Source organism: Dermacentor silvarum, chromosome 10 (genome assembly GCF_013339745.2).
Source record: "Dermacentor silvarum isolate Dsil-2018 chromosome 10, BIME_Dsil_1.4, whole genome shotgun sequence".
NCBI lineage: Eukaryota > Metazoa > Arthropoda > Arachnida > Ixodida > Ixodidae > Dermacentor > Dermacentor silvarum.
Window position 1 is genome coordinate 123,893,636 of NC_051163.1, and position 19,969 is coordinate 123,913,604.

At 45.7% G+C, this 19,969-nt stretch overlaps 1 protein-coding gene across 1 annotated transcript in view; it reads left to right on the forward strand.

Annotated features, from left to right (window-relative positions):
- Positions 1-19,969, forward strand: part of LOC119431819 (muscle calcium channel subunit alpha-1-like) — a 47,512-nt gene that overhangs the window by 26,671 nt on the left and 872 nt on the right. Inside the window, exons 12-19 of the mRNA XM_049658059.1 lie at positions 755-861; positions 2,602-2,689; positions 4,013-4,120; positions 5,829-5,881; positions 7,781-7,927; positions 12,463-12,664; positions 14,274-14,432; positions 19,682-19,792. Coding sequence (XP_049514016.1) covers positions 755-861; positions 2,602-2,689; positions 4,013-4,120; positions 5,829-5,881; positions 7,781-7,927; positions 12,463-12,664; positions 14,274-14,432; positions 19,682-19,792 — 975 coding nt within the window. The remainder of the gene's footprint in view (positions 1-754; positions 862-2,601; positions 2,690-4,012; positions 4,121-5,828; positions 5,882-7,780; positions 7,928-12,462; positions 12,665-14,273; positions 14,433-19,681; positions 19,793-19,969) is intronic.

Here is a 19,969-nt window from a genome sequence, read left to right on the forward strand (position 1 = left end):
TCTTTGAGATAATCGCCGCGTGTACCACGTTGTGTAGCACGGGCGCGCGAGAGCGCATGCGCGAGGGCCAGTTTCCTCCACGCCAAGGACGTTGGAATGAAATGGGCAAATTGATAGGATTTGATTAAGCAAACGGGGCTCGCTTCACATCAATTCCAAAATGCGTGCTGCATCTATATAATTTTAATGCGTAAGCATTGGGATTGTCAAAGTGAAAAAAAAATCATTCACCGATGAATTCGATGCTTCCTAATTCGAAATTTGAGCGCAGGTCAAATTTGCACTAGTTGCGTCGACTTGCGTTGATACGCAAGTTGCGTCGACAAATTCCACCACTTGCGTCGCTCATTGTTCAGAAAGAAAGCATGAACAAGGGAACACACGGCTCGCGCCCAGCGCTTTCTTTAGCGGCAGCAGCGCAGGCGAAGTAGCGCATGCGCAATGGGGCCGAAGCCCATGCCAGCGCTTTGTTTCCATATGTGGTATCGCCGGACGCGCTCGCCGCATCCCTTAGTAATGACGTCATCGGTAATCGCGTGACGGCGCATTGCGGTGCTGTCTCGTAGCGGGTCTCCGCCGCGGAACTCGTCTCGTGCGGCACTCCGCTTTCCTTTTCACCCTTTCGCCATACTCCCCTCCCACTTTGTGCGAATCTGGAAATGTGAATATTCGCCATGTTTGCTGCGAATTCGTACTTCAGATTTGTTCCTGTCGACGTCTCACTGACCGGAGCTTCTTTCACCGTTTTGTGCAGGTGATAGCGTACGGGGTGATTCTGCACAAAGGGTCCTTCTGCAGGAGTTACTTCAACCTCCTCGATGTCCTCGTCGTCTGCGTGTCGCTCATCTCGTTCGGCTTCGGGTCAGTGACTGCCCGACGGCTCTTTCAGGGCTGTTTCGTACATTGAATGTGATATCCGTTGTGTATTGGCTGTGACATGAAATAATAAAGCAGCAGCCAGATTACAATGTGTCTGACAATTTCTTTTATAATTGCGAGTAAATCAGAAAGAAAGGACACTTACATTCCGATACAGTGACGTCAGTTTTATTCTACAACAATAAAAGCACATTAGGCTTTTCCATTTCTTTTTTTAATTCTGTTCTTTAGAGTTTTTATTTTGGCCTCGTAGTTCACGTATCAGTATCTGCTTATAGTCCATGTGCACCACTTATGGCACTAACAGAAACATTTTGTTTGCTCTGAACTTGTAGCCCGGATTTCTTCCTGTTGAAGTCCTACTGCATGGTTTGTAGTTCGTAACACACTTAGCATCGTTATTTGTGTGATTCGTCCGAACATTTTGTTGTACCAAGCAGTGAAAGAAATGCACGTCGCCTTTCTTGTTTCTCCAAAGAAGCCATGAGCTAAAATATAAATATAGTATTCTCGGTTTTTGGTTATCTGCTCAGCTCTTCGTTGGCGAGGAGCGCCTGATTACATACTATTTTGTTTTTCAGGCAAAGGAGACAAGCAAAAAATTCCGAGTGCTATATTGGACAATGCGAACCGTGAAACGCAATTTCATTAAATTTTCATGACAACAATGTAACTGTTAGCGCTTGCTATTTGTGTAAATTGGTTAGAAGAGAAACGGAAGTCGTTGTAAAAGGACTTGATGACCACAGAAAACAAAAGGAAAGGGAATGCTCGTTAAGGCATAAAGCTGGGCTAGTTGCTGACGAGCATAATAACACATGATTACTAGCGTAACAAGACAGGGACTAAAGAAAGAACACGGGAATGCTCGACGGGCACCATAAGTCCAACCAAGCGTTACCATGACGTTCAGTGAAATCCGCATTAAGGACTGCTGTCGCTTGCCGTAGGAAATGCGAAATATGGTCCATCATATAGCTGATCAGCGTTCACGTAGCCGTGTGCAAGCGGGATTCACAGCAATTTTTGTCAAGTTTATCTCCGCGTACGTACATTTCATCCATGTCAGACCACAGTTTTAAGGTAGAAGTGCTTACTTGCCATTTCTTAGCGAATGTTTCACTCTTTGAGCAAATGTCGACTGGTACCACTTTTTTGTTTGAACCACTCTCATCCCGGATTGTAAAAACTGCTGCTGTTTACCCTGCTTTTTGTCAAATTGAATGCGCATGTATTTCTGTTTTCACCACTCATTTATTAACGCGTTTTGACCTTGAGGGCGCTTGAAGTAAGTAAGTGAGTAAATAAATAAATACATATATAAGCAGTATAAGTTTGTCTAATCTTGCAGTTGCATTCCAACTTGTTTAACTTGACATTGTGGAACTGCACAACATAATGAGATTTTGGGACGCCACTTTTCAAGGAAAAACTTGCGGACTTCATTTCAGTTCAGTTCAGTTCAGTTTATTATTCATTCACACAGTTATTTACACAAGATATAATATATTTGCCTCAGTTCAGCTTTTTTAGCGTCATTCATTGTTTACGATATTACGAAAACCATGTACGAGATCTACTGCTCAAGTTTATTTAGTGATAGGCTTCTCGGAAACATTTTGCTTAGAATGGATATTTATTGAGCTTTGGCGTTTTCAGTTACGACTTTCACCAATGACTGGCGAACACCGACACTAACTGCTGCCGTCACTTCTTTTGCAGAGATGGGACCATCTCTGTAGTGAAAATCCTTCGTGTCTGTCGCGTGCTTCGTCCACTGAGGGCCATCAATAGGGCTAAAGGTCTAAAGGTGAGAGTTCGATTGCGCCACCTTGAAGACATGTTTGAAGAGTTTATCATGTTCCTGAGCTGAGCGTTGAGGGTGTACAATTGCCAGCTAGACTATTCTCCCTAATGCAGCCAGACACTTTTCTGTATACATCCCTGCCTTCGCTCTTTCTTTTTTTCGCCCTATGTGTCTCGCCTATTCTGGCTTTTTCTTGTCCTTTCATGTGGAGAGACAAGTGAGTTCGTACCGAGATTGTGATACGTCACAGTAATCTTTGATATATTTACGAATCAGGAAAATCACCGTACGTACGTCGCTTAGGTTATAATGTGCTGGCGGTTAAAGAGAATGGTGAAGTTGGAGCTACGTTCCCTCAAAAGCGCCCATCTAACCTTTTCAAGCACCAGACGCACGCGTACTTCAAGCTTAACCTTACTTTAGCACAACATATGTACGTGCTTTCCACAGTAAAGTCAGGACATGTGAGCGTTTTGTAAGAAAGGCTACAGGAGGATGAAAGCTTTTAGATCAGGCTGGTTGAGGGAAAGGAAAAAGACAAGAAAACAAACAACAAAACAAGACAGCGCATCTAGGTTAACCAGAGGAAGTGGTTGTCGCCTCCCCTGCGTGGCGGAAGATGTTGTGGCGATTGCAATAAGAAACGAGGGAAGCAGCCTGAGAGTATCTGCAAGAAAAAGTGCAACACAGTGTTCATAATGTTAGCAGATCTATCGAAATGCCACCGGCAAGACTTGATGCTTTTGAATCGCAGTTGTAAATTTGCTAAGTATATGTCATCGTGTACGCGTTAGAACATAAAATGTTTGAGTCACAACAGCATCATGGACAAGTCATATAGAAGGGTGTCTCTTTCAAGTGGCCTTGAATTTGTTGAATAGGTTTGAATAGCTGAATACGTTTGAATAGGTTTGAATTTGAATGCTGTGAAAACTAAAATAGCTGCATAAAAGAAAAAAAAATACTTCGCGCTCTTGCGTTGCCCCCATATGCCCGAGCACAACCGACGAAATAAACTGCGATTTGCTTCTGCTTTTTCGGTGTATTTCCGAAATGAGCTGTGATATTTCCACCACTGCTGCTGATTCCATTCAAGGCAATATACACGAGATCGGTGACACATTAAGACCACATCTCTGCAGAGAGTCAGCGCAAATATTGTGATACTGAAACGGTTAGATGACGAAGATGTGTTTTTTTAAGTGTCCTGTTATACTTGGTGGAATTCACACCGATAAACCTCCATCAGAGCGTATTTGCCCTTCCCTTTGCACACTACCCCTAACAAGTGAACGTGTCCCTTTCTCTTTCTCCCGTACAACGCAGCACGTAGTGCAATGCGTCATCGTGGCCGTGAAGACGATCGGCAACATCATGTTGGTGACGTTCCTGCTCAACTTCATGTTCGCCGTCATTGGCGTCCAGCTCTTTAAGGTACGCTTCACGAAACACGCACAATATGTTTGGCTGTCGAGAAGCAACCACGTGGGAAGTCTTTCAGACGTGCGTTTCGCTTACGTTCGGCGTAAACGAAATAGGCGCGCAGTTATACGCGATATGCCACTCCCAACTACTCTAAAAACGATGTAATTCGTTACTGAGATATATACGTGCTATTGCGATATGGGTTTATTGGGGCGCCTACGGAGCTAATTCCGCCCAGAATATGAGCATCGTCATTGCTCATACTCAAATGTAAGCGCGGACACCGAAAATACTACGATGCTGCGCTATGCGCCTTCTCATGCCACTTTTTAATTTCTAGACGCGGCAAATTTTGAGGCCGTTTAAGGAAATGCATTTCTCCGTTGCTTGCGTGGCGAGATAACATACACTCAATATTTAGACGCTATACCAAAAACGTTTACGGACCACGGGATCTCAGAAAACGTCCAATTTCCGAGCAGGCTCATAACGCAGCCTAGTGTTCGCGTTTACAGCTTCTACCAGTGTATGTGAACAATATTGTGATGTTCGGTTTTATTGCAGGCTGCTCGGAAGTGGGACATTTTCTGAGATCCCGTGATCCGTAAACGTTGTTGGTTGACTGAACAATCGTCCACACTTTGTCTTTCTAATCTCATAAAAATGCGGACTGTTGTCGTTTCTAGAGAAAAAACAAAACAAGAAACAAAAAAAACGAGTTGTAGAACATGTGTAAGCTTACTTTTGGATAATCTAATACTACATTTGACACAGTAAGGAAGCTTTACTAGGGTCAAATTTTGCTTCATTATAGGTCGTGCTACCGCCGAAACGTTAGCAAATAAATATGCGTCTTTTTAAAAGTGCGCCCATTTATTGTTATTTGTACACCGACCAAACGGAATCAATGTTGTATATATATCAGCTCAGGCGTTGGTGTCTAAATGGCTGATATACAAGACAAGCTTAGCAGGGAATATCAGAACCTACTGCAATCTTCGAAATTATACTTTATTAAACTATTGCATTTTGTGCTTTCAATACACGTTGGACTAATTACTTTTTCACACATGTTGCTGGACATTTGTTACATTTAGAGGTACAGTGGCAATCATGTATGTCCACCTTTTTAGAATTTCTTTAGTTTTGGTCCCAGTCTATACATGTGCTTTCTTCCTATCGACCATCTCTGCTTGCATAATCGCACATTATTTTACACAGTGAATCGATTGCGTTGTCGTACGCCTATGGTACGAACAATTTTTACAAGCTTAGCACCAGCCACATGGCCTTTATTGTTAAAGAATGTGGTTGTGGTAAAAGGAAAATAATCACCAGCAAAAGTATGAGCATGCAACACTTATTGCATAGCTATCTCTTTCAAGTAACATAAAATATGTTTTGAGCTGCTCTCCGTGAGGGTCAGGGAACCATAGCAGGATGTTGACTACCGCATGCATATCTGATTATGTCTTGATAATTAAAAAATTGAACTGCATTTCGGTCTTTTGCCGTTTGTTCATGAGTATCATACAGTCTTTTCTAGAAACTAACTTGTTTGCATGAAAGAGGGAAGATGTAGAGCCATATTGATGATCCGGTCAGTCTCAGCTGTGTGTAAGCTCTGATGACATTTCAATATAGGTTTGCGTGTGTAGGCGTCTCACTTTGTTTTTTATGTTGCCGTCTCACTTTTGTATGCGTGTGGTGTGTGTAGGGGAAGTTCTTTCGATGTACCGACCGGTCAAAGCTGACACAAGCAGAATGCCGGTAAGTGTTCTTTCTTTTCTACCACGCATCTATTTGCGCATTCACGTGTATTATTATCGAGGTCTGAGTAATGAAAGAGTGAGCAGCATGAAGACAGTGACGTCTACGAAAAGCATATGGAGCAGCTATACTGATACATTGATTCCTCCTCTTTTTTCATTGTTGTTTTTTCTCAGAAGCATGCGAATACTTTCACGTACATGCAGGAATCAAGATTGATGAATAGTAAAGAGATTTACTTCATTTGCTAGTCTGTTTGACACTGGTGTGACAGAGGAAACAAGTCTCTCTCTATAAAAATGTGGCCTATTCTTTACGCCATCATCTTTACAAAGCTATATTGCTGATTTATGCCAATCCTCAATAGACCTCATTTCACCGCTTCACTAGTAGAAACAGTAATGTGATCTTTTATTTTGCATGCTATGTGACGAGTGCCGATTTGCCAAGAGGATTCGTAGGTAACAAGCTACCGTGTTGTCATAGATAAAGCGTGGTGCCTCAGTTTCGTTCATTAAACTGGACGCGGGAAACAGAAATTCTGCATATAATTTAAAACAAAAGTTTATAATCAATTATCTTTTTAAAAAACAACTATGGCCTGCAAACGTTAAGTTCGCAAATACCAGGTCTAATAAATAAGCATCCAAACATCGTGGCGCTCTTGCACAGCTCATATTTAACATTGTGATGGTGTAGGACATTTGCACCGGTGTTTAATTAAACGCAACAGCGAGGGCTCCGAACCCCAGCATCGGAAAACGGTTGACCTCGTCTTCTCCCCTTCTTGCGCTGCCGGCACATACCAAACTAACACAAATGCCCAGGGCAAAAGCGCAATCCCAGTGCTGCCTAAGGGATACGGTGCTAGTCCGAGTTCTAGGGTTTGAGCCTCGATATGTGGACAAGTTCGGCAGCCGGGGCCGCAGACACAGTGGGGGCAGCCTCGTATTTTAAGTCAGTCACTTGGCGCATCACCTGATAGGGTCCTACGTAACGGGGCATCAGCTTTTTGCGGTGGCCCACGGGACGTTGAAGTCGACGCTGCAGCAGTCAAGTCAAGCTGAGGATCAGAAGCCATGCTGTAACAACACATACATTAAAAACAATTTTCAATCGAGAAATGCTATTTTTGGGGCCGTGACATCTGTATGTTCCAGCGTAACTTGTTTGCCTCACGAGATTACTGTCCTTATAGCATAAGTACTTGCAGTCAAGTCATTCTGACGCCAATGAAACAGATACAAGAATTTGCGCTACAATAGCTTCACAAAGTATCAATCAACTAGCCCAAGAACAAGTTATTTTAGTACCTGCAGTGTTTACTTTGATGTTTAGTGTAAGTTTACCAGGCTTAGAAAAAGTGTGTTGTGAATATATTTCTTTCTCAACATTTGTACGCTGATGAAGTTATTGCATTATTGGTGTTTTAACTGATTTCCAAATTTAAAATTTATTATGTGCCTTGCCTTTCGTTGGTGCGGTGCTTCCAGTCAAGCTATTCTTATGCAGCTTATATCCTGTCGTCCCCACCAAAAATATTTTCTATTTGTACATCTTCTTAAATTTCTGCATTACTAATGCTGCAAATATATTTTTAATATAAATATATATCTTCAGTTTTTGATAATCTTACCCGTAATCTTATTGTGACTGGCGAATGATTTTTATTGCACTTCGAGAGTGGCATGACACTTAGGCCGCTCTTCTGATTTTATCCAAGTCTCCTGAAGTTGTATCTAATGAATGAATAAAGAAAACAAGCATTGCACTAAGCTTTTCTTGCGGTATCGCTGTTAAAATTCCCGTCACAAAAAGTTAAAGGTCAAAAGTAGCGTCTCGCTTGGGACGCGTCGCTTGCAGTGTGTCTTAATTTTTTTTTTGGTTGCATTGTCGCAGGGGAAAGTTCATCGTGTACGCCGAGGGCGATATAACGCGACCGTCCGAAGAGAGCCGGATGTGGGAACAGAACAACTTCCATTTTGACGACGTCCTCAAGGCCATGCTGACGCTCTTTACCGTGTCCACTTTCGAAGGGTGGCCCGAGTGAGTACTGCCTGCTTTTGTAGCTGTGGCGTCCCGCTGCGGTTCACGTGATCGTGGGACCGAATCGCGGCCACAACTGTCACATTACGATGGCTGATACCCTGCGCTGATACTCTGGTGCGATATAACACGAGACGCTCAAAATTTATCTGAAGTCGGCGGCGTCGGCCATTGCCCGCTATGCTGACCAAGACACAAAAAGTTAAAGTACATTCAAGTTTTCCACATTCCTTTTCTAAATACTCAGAGGGTTACGCCATCCGCATTGGCATTATGCTAACTCCTGTGAAGCAGCGCTCATGTCGACCACGCACTGTTACCTGCTTTAAGATCTGCAATATCCCAGCAGGAGCTAAAATTACACAGGAAACTGTATGTCAAAAATATTTGTTTAATGACCCTTTAACGGCGGTTAAACTATATTTATAAAGCTTGCAAGAGAGGACGCAATTTTGTTCTATGAGTGCGATTCTGATGATCATATAAGCAAGACCACGCGCAAAATTTCTCTCAAAAAGGTGAATTTTACTAGGGAACTTTATTTTGGGGCGCAGCTCTTAGGCGCCCGTTCTTGCGCATGAGCGTCGGCGTCCCTCGGCTTAACCGAGCGAATGAGCAGAGTGAGGGGTGAAAAGAGCGAACGCGGACAGCAGCTGGCGATGAAATACGGCGAGAGCAAAGAGAGCGCGAGGCCGAAAGCGGAGGAGAGTATGGTGCAAGCGTGAGAAGAAATGTGTAGTGCCGAACAAGACGGGCTCTCAGGTGATGATGGCTACGAGATGGCGCCAGAGGAGCGCGCGTCGTCTGTTCAGCGATGGCATGCGGCGAGCGCATCCAATGATACCATATATAGAAACAAAGCGCTGCATGAGCGGAGGTCTGTCCGCGGCGGCTGCTATGAATCGCTCCCGCGCGTGACCCACGTGCTGCCTCTCGCGATCTCCCGATTAGCGAGGCAGTCCCGCCACACTTCGCTCCGTTTGCAACGTACCGCAGGAGACAGATTTTCCGCGCGAGCCGATATATCGCGAAATGAAAACATGTGTTGAGCTGCGCTCAAATTTCGCATTAGGGAGTATCGTAATCGTTGGTGAATTTTTTACACGGTAACAAAGCTGGACTTCATTGCACGCAATTGAGCGTACGCTCCTAACATCACGTCCAGATTCTTCTCCATGGTTATTATATAAAGCAAGACCACCCTGCAAATGGTTTCTGTCAGAAAGGTGAAAACGTCATAGGATTTTTTTTACGCTGTAACCAAGGTGGTTTTCATTGAACCAGTTTGTGTATGCTCCCAACTTTACTATTTCATGGCTGCTTGCGCCATCTGATGTTATTTAAAGGAAACACAAAATTGACGCATACCATCTGGAAAGCGCGCGGAGCAACACGGGTGCTCAAATTGTCTTCAGGCCTGCACAAAGAACAAGCGCTGGATGAGCCGTTCTTGTCGTTTGTCTTTTTCGGAAGTTTGCGCTTGGCGTGCTGAGATCGTCTTCTGTCCTTAAAGGGTTAACAGCGCAAATGCCGTTCAAGTTGCATTATGGGAGAAGCGGGCTTGTCTCATACAATTTATTCGATGATGTGCTTTTATCTGGATGGGTAAGTATCACTACAACAGGAAGGTGGTCATTACAGTCATTCCAGGCTTGCACGAAAGAAAATTCACCGAGGATAACGATACTCCCTAATGCGAAATTTGAGCGCAGCTTTGTACGTGTTTTCATTTCGCGATATATTGGCTGGCGTGGACAACCTGTCTCGTGCGGCGTGTTCCAAACGGAGCGAAGTGTTGCGACTGCCTCGCTAATCGGGCGCTTGCGAGACGCAGCGCGCGGCTAATGCGTGGGCGCGATTCACAGCAGCCACCGCAGACAGACCTCCGCTCATGCAGCGCTTTGGTGAACAGACGACGCGTAGAGTTCCTCGATGCGCGCGCCCCCGCGAACTTAGTGGAGGCGAGCGAGGGCACCGAGGCATTTAAAGGGCCGTTTATAGTCCGACGTAACGCTACCTCACGTTGGCGAAAACGAACCCCTCTATAGTCGAGCGCACCGGCGCAGCCAACGTAACCGGCGGCTTCCGACGCGCCCCGACGTGCCCGGCGCTGAATTGGTTCCTGACCCATTCTCGCGCTGGTCGCTCCGACTTCGCCGACCCACATTGCATTTTGCGCGAAGAAATAAATGCGCCCACGCCGCTTCGCCGATGGTTTAAAGCGGCGCGCCGGCTTGGGATCGTTCTGAGCATGCTCCGAAGATAACAGCCGACGGCGCGCGCGTCGCAGTATAGAGGAGGTGGCATTTCGGCTAGCGCAGCGCAACCGGCGTAGCGTGGCTGGCCGCGAACGACGCTGGCCCGCGCGCCGATAACGTCGGACTATAAACGGGACGACGCGCGCTACTCTGGCGCGATCTCGAAGCCATCGTCGCCACAGTCCGTCTTGCGCGGCACTACGCTTTTCTTCTCACGCATTCGCCATAGCCTCTTCGTCCGCTACCGCCTCATGGTCCCGCAGCACCCTCCTCCGTTTTCCTCCTCGCGCAGTCTTCGCTCGCGCCATCTTTCATTGCCCGCTGCGCTCCACGTTCGCTCTTATCCTTTGCTGAGCTCGTTCGCTCGGTTACCAGGGACAACACCGACGCTCGCCGTAGGAACAGGCGCCTAAGAGGTCCGCTGTACAAAGAATGAAGGTGGGTTTAAAGAACGGGCGTGGGTTGGATAGATGGCCTTGCAATCGCTTGTGCGGTATGAGATGCCATGAGCTAGATGGATGACAGAGTTTAAGAGTTGTGATGCTAAATTTATGGAAGAGACAGATCCGGCAGACTTGACTACTGCATGAGAGGTGTGGTTTCCTGACATCATTATGACATTTATTTATTTTGATTGTTTACATGGAACATGGCTCTCTGTGTAACACTGCTGCCCATAGTTCTTAAAACAAATATTTATTTGCCATCCCACCGTGGTTTCCCCTCGGCCAGTCAGTCAGTCTCTCTGTCAGTTGTCTATCCGCATGTATATATGATCATGATATGTGCGCCGGCATCTATAAGCAGCGCACGATGACCTCACAAGTGTAGAGCCCGTGAGCATACCTTTGCTGTGTGCAACCAAACACTATATCACGGCGTAAACCATGCACAAGTACATAGCTCCTTATAGGTATCTCTAATGCGCACAGACCTCCTAATAAGATATAGCGCATTATATTAAACGGTTTCCTTGAAATTTCTTATATTTGGCGTAACCCCATTCTTTATCCAGTGCATAGCTGCCGATTGCTGGAGAACCCACTACAACGAGTATGTGTCATTGTGACACATGGCGATTAGAAGCCTTAAATGTACATGCATACCTGTACTGTGACACGAGGCGTATATTCGTATATTACCATGTGTCGTTTTTCTCTGATCTAACGTTTCTCCTAAACATTTTTCCTTCACAAGGATCAGTTCTCACCTGCATCCTCGTAATATCGATACATTGATCTCGCACAGTGTGCATCTACATTTCGGCAGCTTGTATACGGTGTAGCCCACAACACGAACATTGCATGGTATGGCAAGTTGTCACTTGTGTGGCGCACAAGCATCAGCAACAATATTACACGTCGCAGAGAAAGACAATAACGATCGTTGTAAACTATCGCGTTTAGTTCTGTAGTACTTATTTAACCAGATTACGAAACCTTCGCTTTACATACATTCAACCATGTGCGTTGGGTCTGCATAAGTTTTTATCGCGCGAATTTGGTTATGATTCTCGAAGATTTGAAAAGACTGCCGGAAGTTTTTCTTCAGCATTGCAAAAGCTGATCTCAGACGTTTCCACACAATTTGCGATGACACCTGTCACCTGTACTACGTTTAGACGTTGCGTAAAGAGAAAATATCAAAAGATGTTGGCGGGAATTTGAAAGAACTTGCGAGAGATACTGCCCAATTCACTGTCCAGATGCATGTATGGTATTGATAACTAATTTTACAGTCAACCAGGTTATGACAGAGAAAATACCGCGAAGTGATATTGTCACGTAGTAGTGACGGTGACGAAAACAGTCGCAAAACTGTGAATGACTAAACGGACTTTTTATTGGGCGAACCTGTGCCCACAAGCGCAAGTTGCACTTGTCGGTGATTGTCGAAATCTGATCAGCGGTGAAACGCGTCGGCTTTCATACACGAGTAATCGAAAATTCCAGAGTAATCCCTGGTGCCCGCGTGTCTCCCAGAAAGTACTAGTCAATTCGCGTCGCTGAAACAATCAGATTACATAAGCGTCGGTGACAACAGACAACGGATAGAAGCATCGATAACGTTCGTGAAACTTCCGATACATACCTGCAGACGCGCCATGCGCCGAGCGATAACGTTTAATATTTGTTAGCCGGTAAAAAGCGGTCACTGGTGAAAGATAAACAAGTACACGTATCAATATCGTGTCAATTTACGTGTGTTAGTATGTCACTTTTAGGTGTACGTGTTCGTCAGATGTGTCATGTATTAATGCTTTTTTTTTCTTTGCAGCCTCCTGTACGTGGCCATCGATTCGAATGAGGAAGACCACGGCCCGTTGTACAACTATCGGCCCCTAGTGGCAGTGTTCTTCATCGTATACATCATCATCATCGCATTCTTTATGGTGAACATCTTCGTCGGCTTCGTTATTGTGACCTTTCAAAACGAAGGCGAGCAGGAGTACAAGAACTGCGAACTCGACAAGAACCAAGTGAGCGGCATGCCTTTTCTCTCTCAAGCGATGTAAGGGCTGAATGCTGCCGACTTAGCTTTACTAGTCTTCATGAATATCGCCCAGAGCTTGGCTGGGGCTGTAGAACCTAACAGTCGACTACAGGAGTCAGACCCTCTGGCAAATGTAAATACAATTATCTCGCTATGTGCGAGTGTGTTTCGCAGCTCGTCACTTTCAACATTGAAAAACTTAGTGTTTCGAGCTTTATACATAGGGCTGAAGTCGCCGTTCAGAAGGCGCCTCAGTTAAACAAAAGTTCTTCATAGAAAGCTTCTTAAAGCATTCTCGGGAGTCCGAAGGTCCCCGACGTTCATGAGTTATTGGAAAATTGTGGCCAATTTCCGTTGTCCGCCTCTGCATTACTCGCGTAACCTGTCTCTGTGACTTAAGTTTAGCGTGCTCTAAGTCTTGTGAAAATGCTAAACATTAACAAAAGGACCTTTTCTAAAAAAATATTGCAATTTTAGATATCTTTGTCATCGACTAGAACAACGGAAATAGTGAATGCCAATTAGAAGAGCCAGTTACCAGCAAGGGGGTGCAAAGTTCGGCATTTCATATAATTGCGGATAGGTTCATTCACATAACGTGTGAAAATTTGTGATTTAGTAACATGTGCAGAGCCAACAGCAGGGACATTCAGACTTTCTGGCGTAGGATAACACTCCAAAAACCATATCTCGCGTAAAGAGAGATTTCTGCGAAAATACTTGGCAGTGTATACACTTCTGAAGGTGCTGACATCGTTACAAATAGGCCACCGATAAAAACGATACTGTTCGGTAAATGCATAGCCCTGTGTTAATGCGGCGTACGTGATTTTTGAATCTGTAGGAAATTTGGTCTTGCAGCTTAAATTTGAAGCTGGCAGTTTCCGTGCAATGTGTTGAACAAATTAGCACGTGGACAAAACTGTAACCGAACACACCGCTCTGCCTGTAATGCGAGCCCTTTATTAACACCACTATCAATTCATATACTTCAATTAACAAAACTTTACAGAAAGTTACCAAATCTCTGTTGCGCTTGGTGAATAACATCAGAAAAAAATGTCTGTGATGTGGGTTAGCCTTATCTTACGTCAGCCTTTGATGAATGCAGTGAGCGCACAAAGAAAAGTGTGAGCAATAATGAAACGCCTATGACAGGTTGACAGACGTTTCGATAAGGCGACCTGTCTTTGTCGAGGCAATTATGTGCTTTATAATCAGAACTGCTTTCGGCACGAGAAACCCCAGAAAGAAGAAGAGGCAATTACGTTATGTGTAGTATGTTAGCTTTTTATGGTTAGGGAGGTGCCTCCACGTGTTCTGCGGGATCGTTCAGATTGTTGCGCCACTAGCGATGGTTCGCAACGTGAGCTCACAGACCACATAAAACTTTCTTGCCTGGAATAAGAATTCCCCATTGAAAAAGAAGTAAGTAGACTATGAAAATGTCCACCAGCCGTGTGAGGTATTTGACGCCTGCTGACGCCTGTATCCGACACTGTGTTCTCTATGTCTTGGCATGCACGTCTTGACTGTACTGCACGTGAGTGATCACTAATGGTGCCTCGATTTCGCAACCCTCTCCCGCGACACAGAGGAACTGTATCGAGTTCGCACTCAAAGCGAAACCCGTGCGGCGCTACATCCCAAAGGCCCGCTTCCAGTACAAGATGTGGTGGTTCGTCACGTCCCAGTATTTTGAGTACGCGCTCTTCGTGCTCATCATGACCAATACCCTCACCCTTGCCATGAAGGTGAGAACACGCCCAATGACTCGTTGGTTTTCGCGGCATTATTCGTATACTGGCATCACAAAAACTACTCTGAGGCTTTTATTGGAGAGTTGTGAATTATTTGCCGACTTAAAGTGCTATGCTGTCCTCAGAAATGCTGAAGAAAATGTTTGTCGAGACTTTGCAGTAAAGATTCGATTGAAAAATTCTACATACATACATTACAGTTCTACTTACATTTGTTTTAAGCCCTTGGACTCTCCATCTGTCAGCTGATACTGTAGGATATCTGCGCTGAAGCGTAGTATTTACGAATGTTTCATTGTGAAGCTGAGATTTGAAAATTCGCGGTTCACTGTTTCAGTCATGTATTAAAAGAAACCACGTTAGTGACTTGTGAAATGACATACCTTTGCCTTGGCGATGTTGTTCTGCACTGCTGTCTCGCAGACCAGCGGCAGACAACCCCTAGAAGCGGTGAATGAACAAGCTAGAAATAAGCAGCGTACACTGTCGCCAGCTTCGGCACCTCATTTTATTAAACGCGTGAACAGTCAACTGTGGTTGGTATTCGGCTGGTTTAATCTGCATTGTAAACGCGAGTAGTAGGTAAGCCTAGGGGAGTGAAAGACTGAGTGGTGAACATTAGGCGCATTTAGAATATAGGAAACGTCATGCACTAAGCACCGCAATTCTATTAGATATCACCTATCTCGGGAAGGTGTGCAGTCGAACCTCGACATAATGAACAGTGCGGTGATCGCGAAATAGATCGATTTAGCCAGAATTCAATATATAAAATCACGTAAAAAACGCATCAAAAACTTGTACAGTCGAATCTCGACAATTTGAACTCGAAGGGGCCCGAAAATTTGTTCGAATTAAAGGAAGGACTTATTCTTGAATTATTCGTGCACCATAGCACGATGCACTAACGGGCCGAATCAATATCACGTCGTGAATTATCACGGCGCGCAAGCACACAGCGAGCGAGGACCGCGCACCTGCCAACGCCGGCCCTTCCAGTAAACGAAACTTCAGGGCTACGCTGGCGCCGGGCCGGCGGTGGTGGGGAAACAACTTTTATTTGTACGACAAAACGTACGAGGAAGTATGCTCGGGACGACCCTGAAGAGGCCGCCCCTTACAAACGCTAGGTGGAGTCCCGCGCGCACGCGCGCGCGCCGCGACTATCGAAGGTGAAGGAGGAGGGCGGCATGGAAGCGGATTTGTCCTCGGCAACTCCACCGCTTCGGTGGCTCCCCTCGCCCTTCCTCTCAACTCCCTCGTAGCCACGGTGTAAGAATAAGTGCTCGTAGGTCCCTCACTTTCGAATGTCTCCGTGCGCGCTCGCCGTCGACCCGGCGCCAGCTTAGCCCACTCCCTGAAATTTCGTTTTCTGCCCTTATCGGGAAGCGAGCGTTGGCCGGGCTGGATCTCCGCTGCTGCTTCCCTCTGCGCCGCCGCCGCAGCGTTCTAGGTCAACACGTGACCATAAAATAGAGGAAGCATAAATGAGATGAGTTCACTGACATTTTCTCCGCGTGGCTGCGACGTCGGCACGTACATGCGTGTTCCGGTGCAACGCAGAAACGGCGACCTTGCCATCTGAGAGAGGATGAAATTTCCGCGGCGCTCTTTTTTTTTTTTTTTTTTTTTTGCGCGCCGCGTTGAGGGGTTTCTGGGGTCTCTCCTAAGCTTTCGCTCTATGGCGGGGTCGGAGCATTAAGCTGGTCGGAGGCACCGCGTGATTTAGCGCGCTGCTGAGAGCATTGTCGGAGCGCGGTATGTTTGAATTAGCCGTCGCAAATGCTTGCGCGTTCGAATTGCAGGGCGTTTTCGCCCATTGTAACATACATAATTTTGAGGGGACCACAGCGTCAGTTCGAATGGTGTTCGAATTAAGCAGATGCGACTGTACAAATCTATCAATGAACCAATAGTGGCGCAGTAAATACTCACTTGAGGCTTCAAGCATAGTATTCATTCATTTGGCTGAAAGTACTGCAGCAGTGTAGCCTGCAACCGCGTGCTAAGCGATCCACAAGCGATAGGCCGGTGCCTTCTATTGCGCCGCAGTAGTGGCGTACAAGGGCCAACGCAGCTACAGCCTCTGTAGAAGTTGGGAGCGGGGCAACGTCGGAGCTTGCGGCATCTACTTCGGCAGCGTCTTCGTTTGACCGCTCAGCAGTAACTTCCGCTGCGATCTCCACGTCCGTCAACTCCGCCGCTGTCCCCTGGTGGCGACTTTACGATTGCTAGTTGGTACAACGGGGTCATTGCACTGCGGGTCACGTGACTTCCGCTTAACACGTGTTGTCATGGCAATCGTGGAGCTCCTAGGTGCCTAGGGACATAATCGCTTAGGGACTTTTGAGGTACTGGCGATTTTTGGAGGGACCGCCAGTCGTTTGTCCGCAGGCGCGAGGACCAGCGGGTGCAAGAGAGAAAAGTGCGTCCGCTCTTACGCAAGCGGATACTTCGCGTCCACACCGATGCTTCCGCCGCGGTGCCAACGCGAAGCGGCGGTCGTTGGGGACTTGCGGAGCGCAGCGTCGTGACACCCCAAATAAAAAAAAAAATATTGCTCCAGTCAGGTAGACGGCTCCCTCTCTGATAGTGAGATTATATTTGGATCATCAAAACAGTAGCGCGTTTATTTGGGAATACCATCGTTTCTCTCTCGCACCCGCTTGTCCTCGCACCTCTCGAGAGAGAAACGATGGTATTCCTAAATTAACGCATTCGCTATTTTGATTATCCAAATATAGTCTCACTATTAGGGAGGGAGCAGTCTACCTGACTGGAACAGTATTCTTTTTTATTTGGGGTGTTGCTACGCTGCGCTCCGCAACACCCCAACGACTGCCGCTTCGCGTCGGCGTCCGGCACCGCGGCCACCAGGGCACAAACAGATCCGAGGCACCGCCGTGGTTCACGTTCTCCCGTGCGGGGGCGGCACAGCTCGAGGGCCCAGCTGCCCTGGAAAATTAATTAGCGTTCCGGCGCTGTCATGGCACCGAAGAGTCAGTGCGGCAAATATAAGGCGTCGTTGACGATGTCAAATTAGCCAAGCCGCCGCGTGCGTACGCCGCTATGTTCAAATGGCGCCCTCGGTGTGATCGATGTGTGCCGTTAATAGTGCGCAACAGTCGCGAACGCCCATAGCGCCACCGCTATCTTTGTGGGTGTTGCGGGAAAGCTCGCCACCTGTCAACAGAGCGCACATGGTCTGGGGTGGCGAAGTTCGATATATCCGTTTTACGCGCGACCCCGTTCGAAATAAAAAATAAAAAATGCTATGCTATTTTCCTGATGATATAGAAAGTGTTCGATATACGCAATATTTCGATATATCCGTGTTCGACATATCGAGGTTTCACCGTACCACTCCTGCTTTTATAATGATGTCTCTAGGAATCTTTGGCAGCTTGCTCTGGCTACCATAGCGTCTGCCAGCGCAAAAGTTTCCTTGAAGATCTATCGCGGGTGCGCTACCATCCAAATAATGTAGCAAATGAGTGGGAGCTATGATAATTGCTCTGACGTCTTGTCATCACTCGATACTGCACTCGAGATTGAGCAGTTTATGATCTGTTGCGATAGAACTCTGCATCTGCATTTGCCGGCGGATCTCACAGGCCGGCGCCCAAAATCGTGCAGGTCTTCATAAGAAAACTCTATATCACACACGTCGTTATAGGTTTATTAATAGAGTGCTAATCTCTTGTATTCCCCTCCTTTGTTTAGAGCTTGCAGTATAGCTGGTATATTCTTAATCAATCGAGCGCTTCCGCCTAGATGAGAGCTCCCATGTTTGCCTGCGCTACCCGTCGCCTGAAATGTGGTTCGCGTTCTGTAGGTACGCCGCGGTGAATCACTGTTTTGTTTCACTACCATAACAAGCCATACAGTTCATTATGTACATGGCTGACACGTATAGTGAACGTTAAGATTGGCATGCAATGTTTAGCATTCAACCTGTTGATTGTCGTCCATTCTGGCTAATGAACTGGGTAAGATTTCTCGCATTATTACTTGCTGTTTAGACCTGCCCACTTATTGCAATGCTTGAACATGACATTCACTCTGACAAATTAACATGATCTAAATATTCTTAATGGGATTAGGTATTGTCTGTAGCTATATGTATAATGCCTTTATAATGTACTTTATACGATGCGAACATTTACTATTCGTACCTTACTACGTGATTACCACGCTTGATTTACAGTCAGCGACTTATAACACGGCAGCTTGTCTTTGTGTTGCCATGACATGGCTGTTATAGACAGCCATGTCATAACAGCCAAAGGCGATTATTTCACCACAAAAGCACAAAAGCGATTATTTCACCGCTTCTCTGAGGACGAGCCACTTAGTGAAATAGCTGTCTTGGTTTCTTGTAGGGTACTCAGCGCACACTTCTGCTTCTTTCATCACTAGTATAAGTCGCGCACCTCATATTTACTTGCTTCTTAGCTTTCTGACTGTTTTAGCTAATTAGCCCCGGTTCAAAACTATGTAGGTCATTAGAGAGTGGTTGTCAAAGGAGAGTGTGCCCAAGTTGCCTGTGACAATTTCTTCCATTTATTTATTTTGCTGTAGAAACCCCTTGCTTATGGGCTGGGAACAAAATTCTTCAATGTGACTTCATAATATGATGAATTTTCTTGACATTGTCGTCGGCCTTCTGCATGGATGTGTTGTATAAATGCAGCATTTTTCTATTTCTCCCCTCACATTTTTCCTCGTGTACTTTCATATTTCTTATGCTTTCTTTACTGGTGTTCACATGCAGCTCTGATTTCATACTTTCTCGTTCTTTTTCTTCTTTATTTCCTGTGCAGTATGTTGTGATGATGAACCAGTAACTCGCTAAGTCTTTACTTATGCTGTCATATCGATGACTCACTGTTTGGGAAGGCTCAGTGAAAACATATCACCGTAAGTGAGCTAGCGAAAGTCGAGCGACACGATGGGCCAACGTTAGTGCGATGAGCATTTCGCAAAGTTTGAGTACCTCACTTTGTTTGCTGTACATCTTAACAAACAGAGCTACTATACGTTGAATGCAGACGATTGTGTTAGAAGAAAGTAATTCGTCAAAATTTTCACCAGTGTAGCCGGGTAACTAAACGCCGACTAAAACATATAGTTTTCGTGGTGTATTCACTCTTACGCCACCCTATCGCATAATTACATTTTGCTTTAGTCAACAACGCCTTTTGTACTCGCCCACAACTTACAGCTTGTTCTTTTTTTCGCAGTTCTACGGCCAACCCGAATCCTACACGTACGCCCTGGATGTCATGAACATGATTTTCACCGCCGTTTTTGCCCTCGAGTTCGTCCTAAAAATTGTGGCCTTCAGGTTCAAGGTAAGTCAATAGAGCGAAATTTAATGTCAGCGCAAGGGGTTACGGTTTTAGTATCAGCTCAAGGACGATCCTGGAAGACGAGACTCGGGAATCATATTGACACGTATCGTCATTCCCAGTTTTACGACTGTTTGCTTCATCGTCACTACTACGTGACAATATGAGTATTTGATTAAA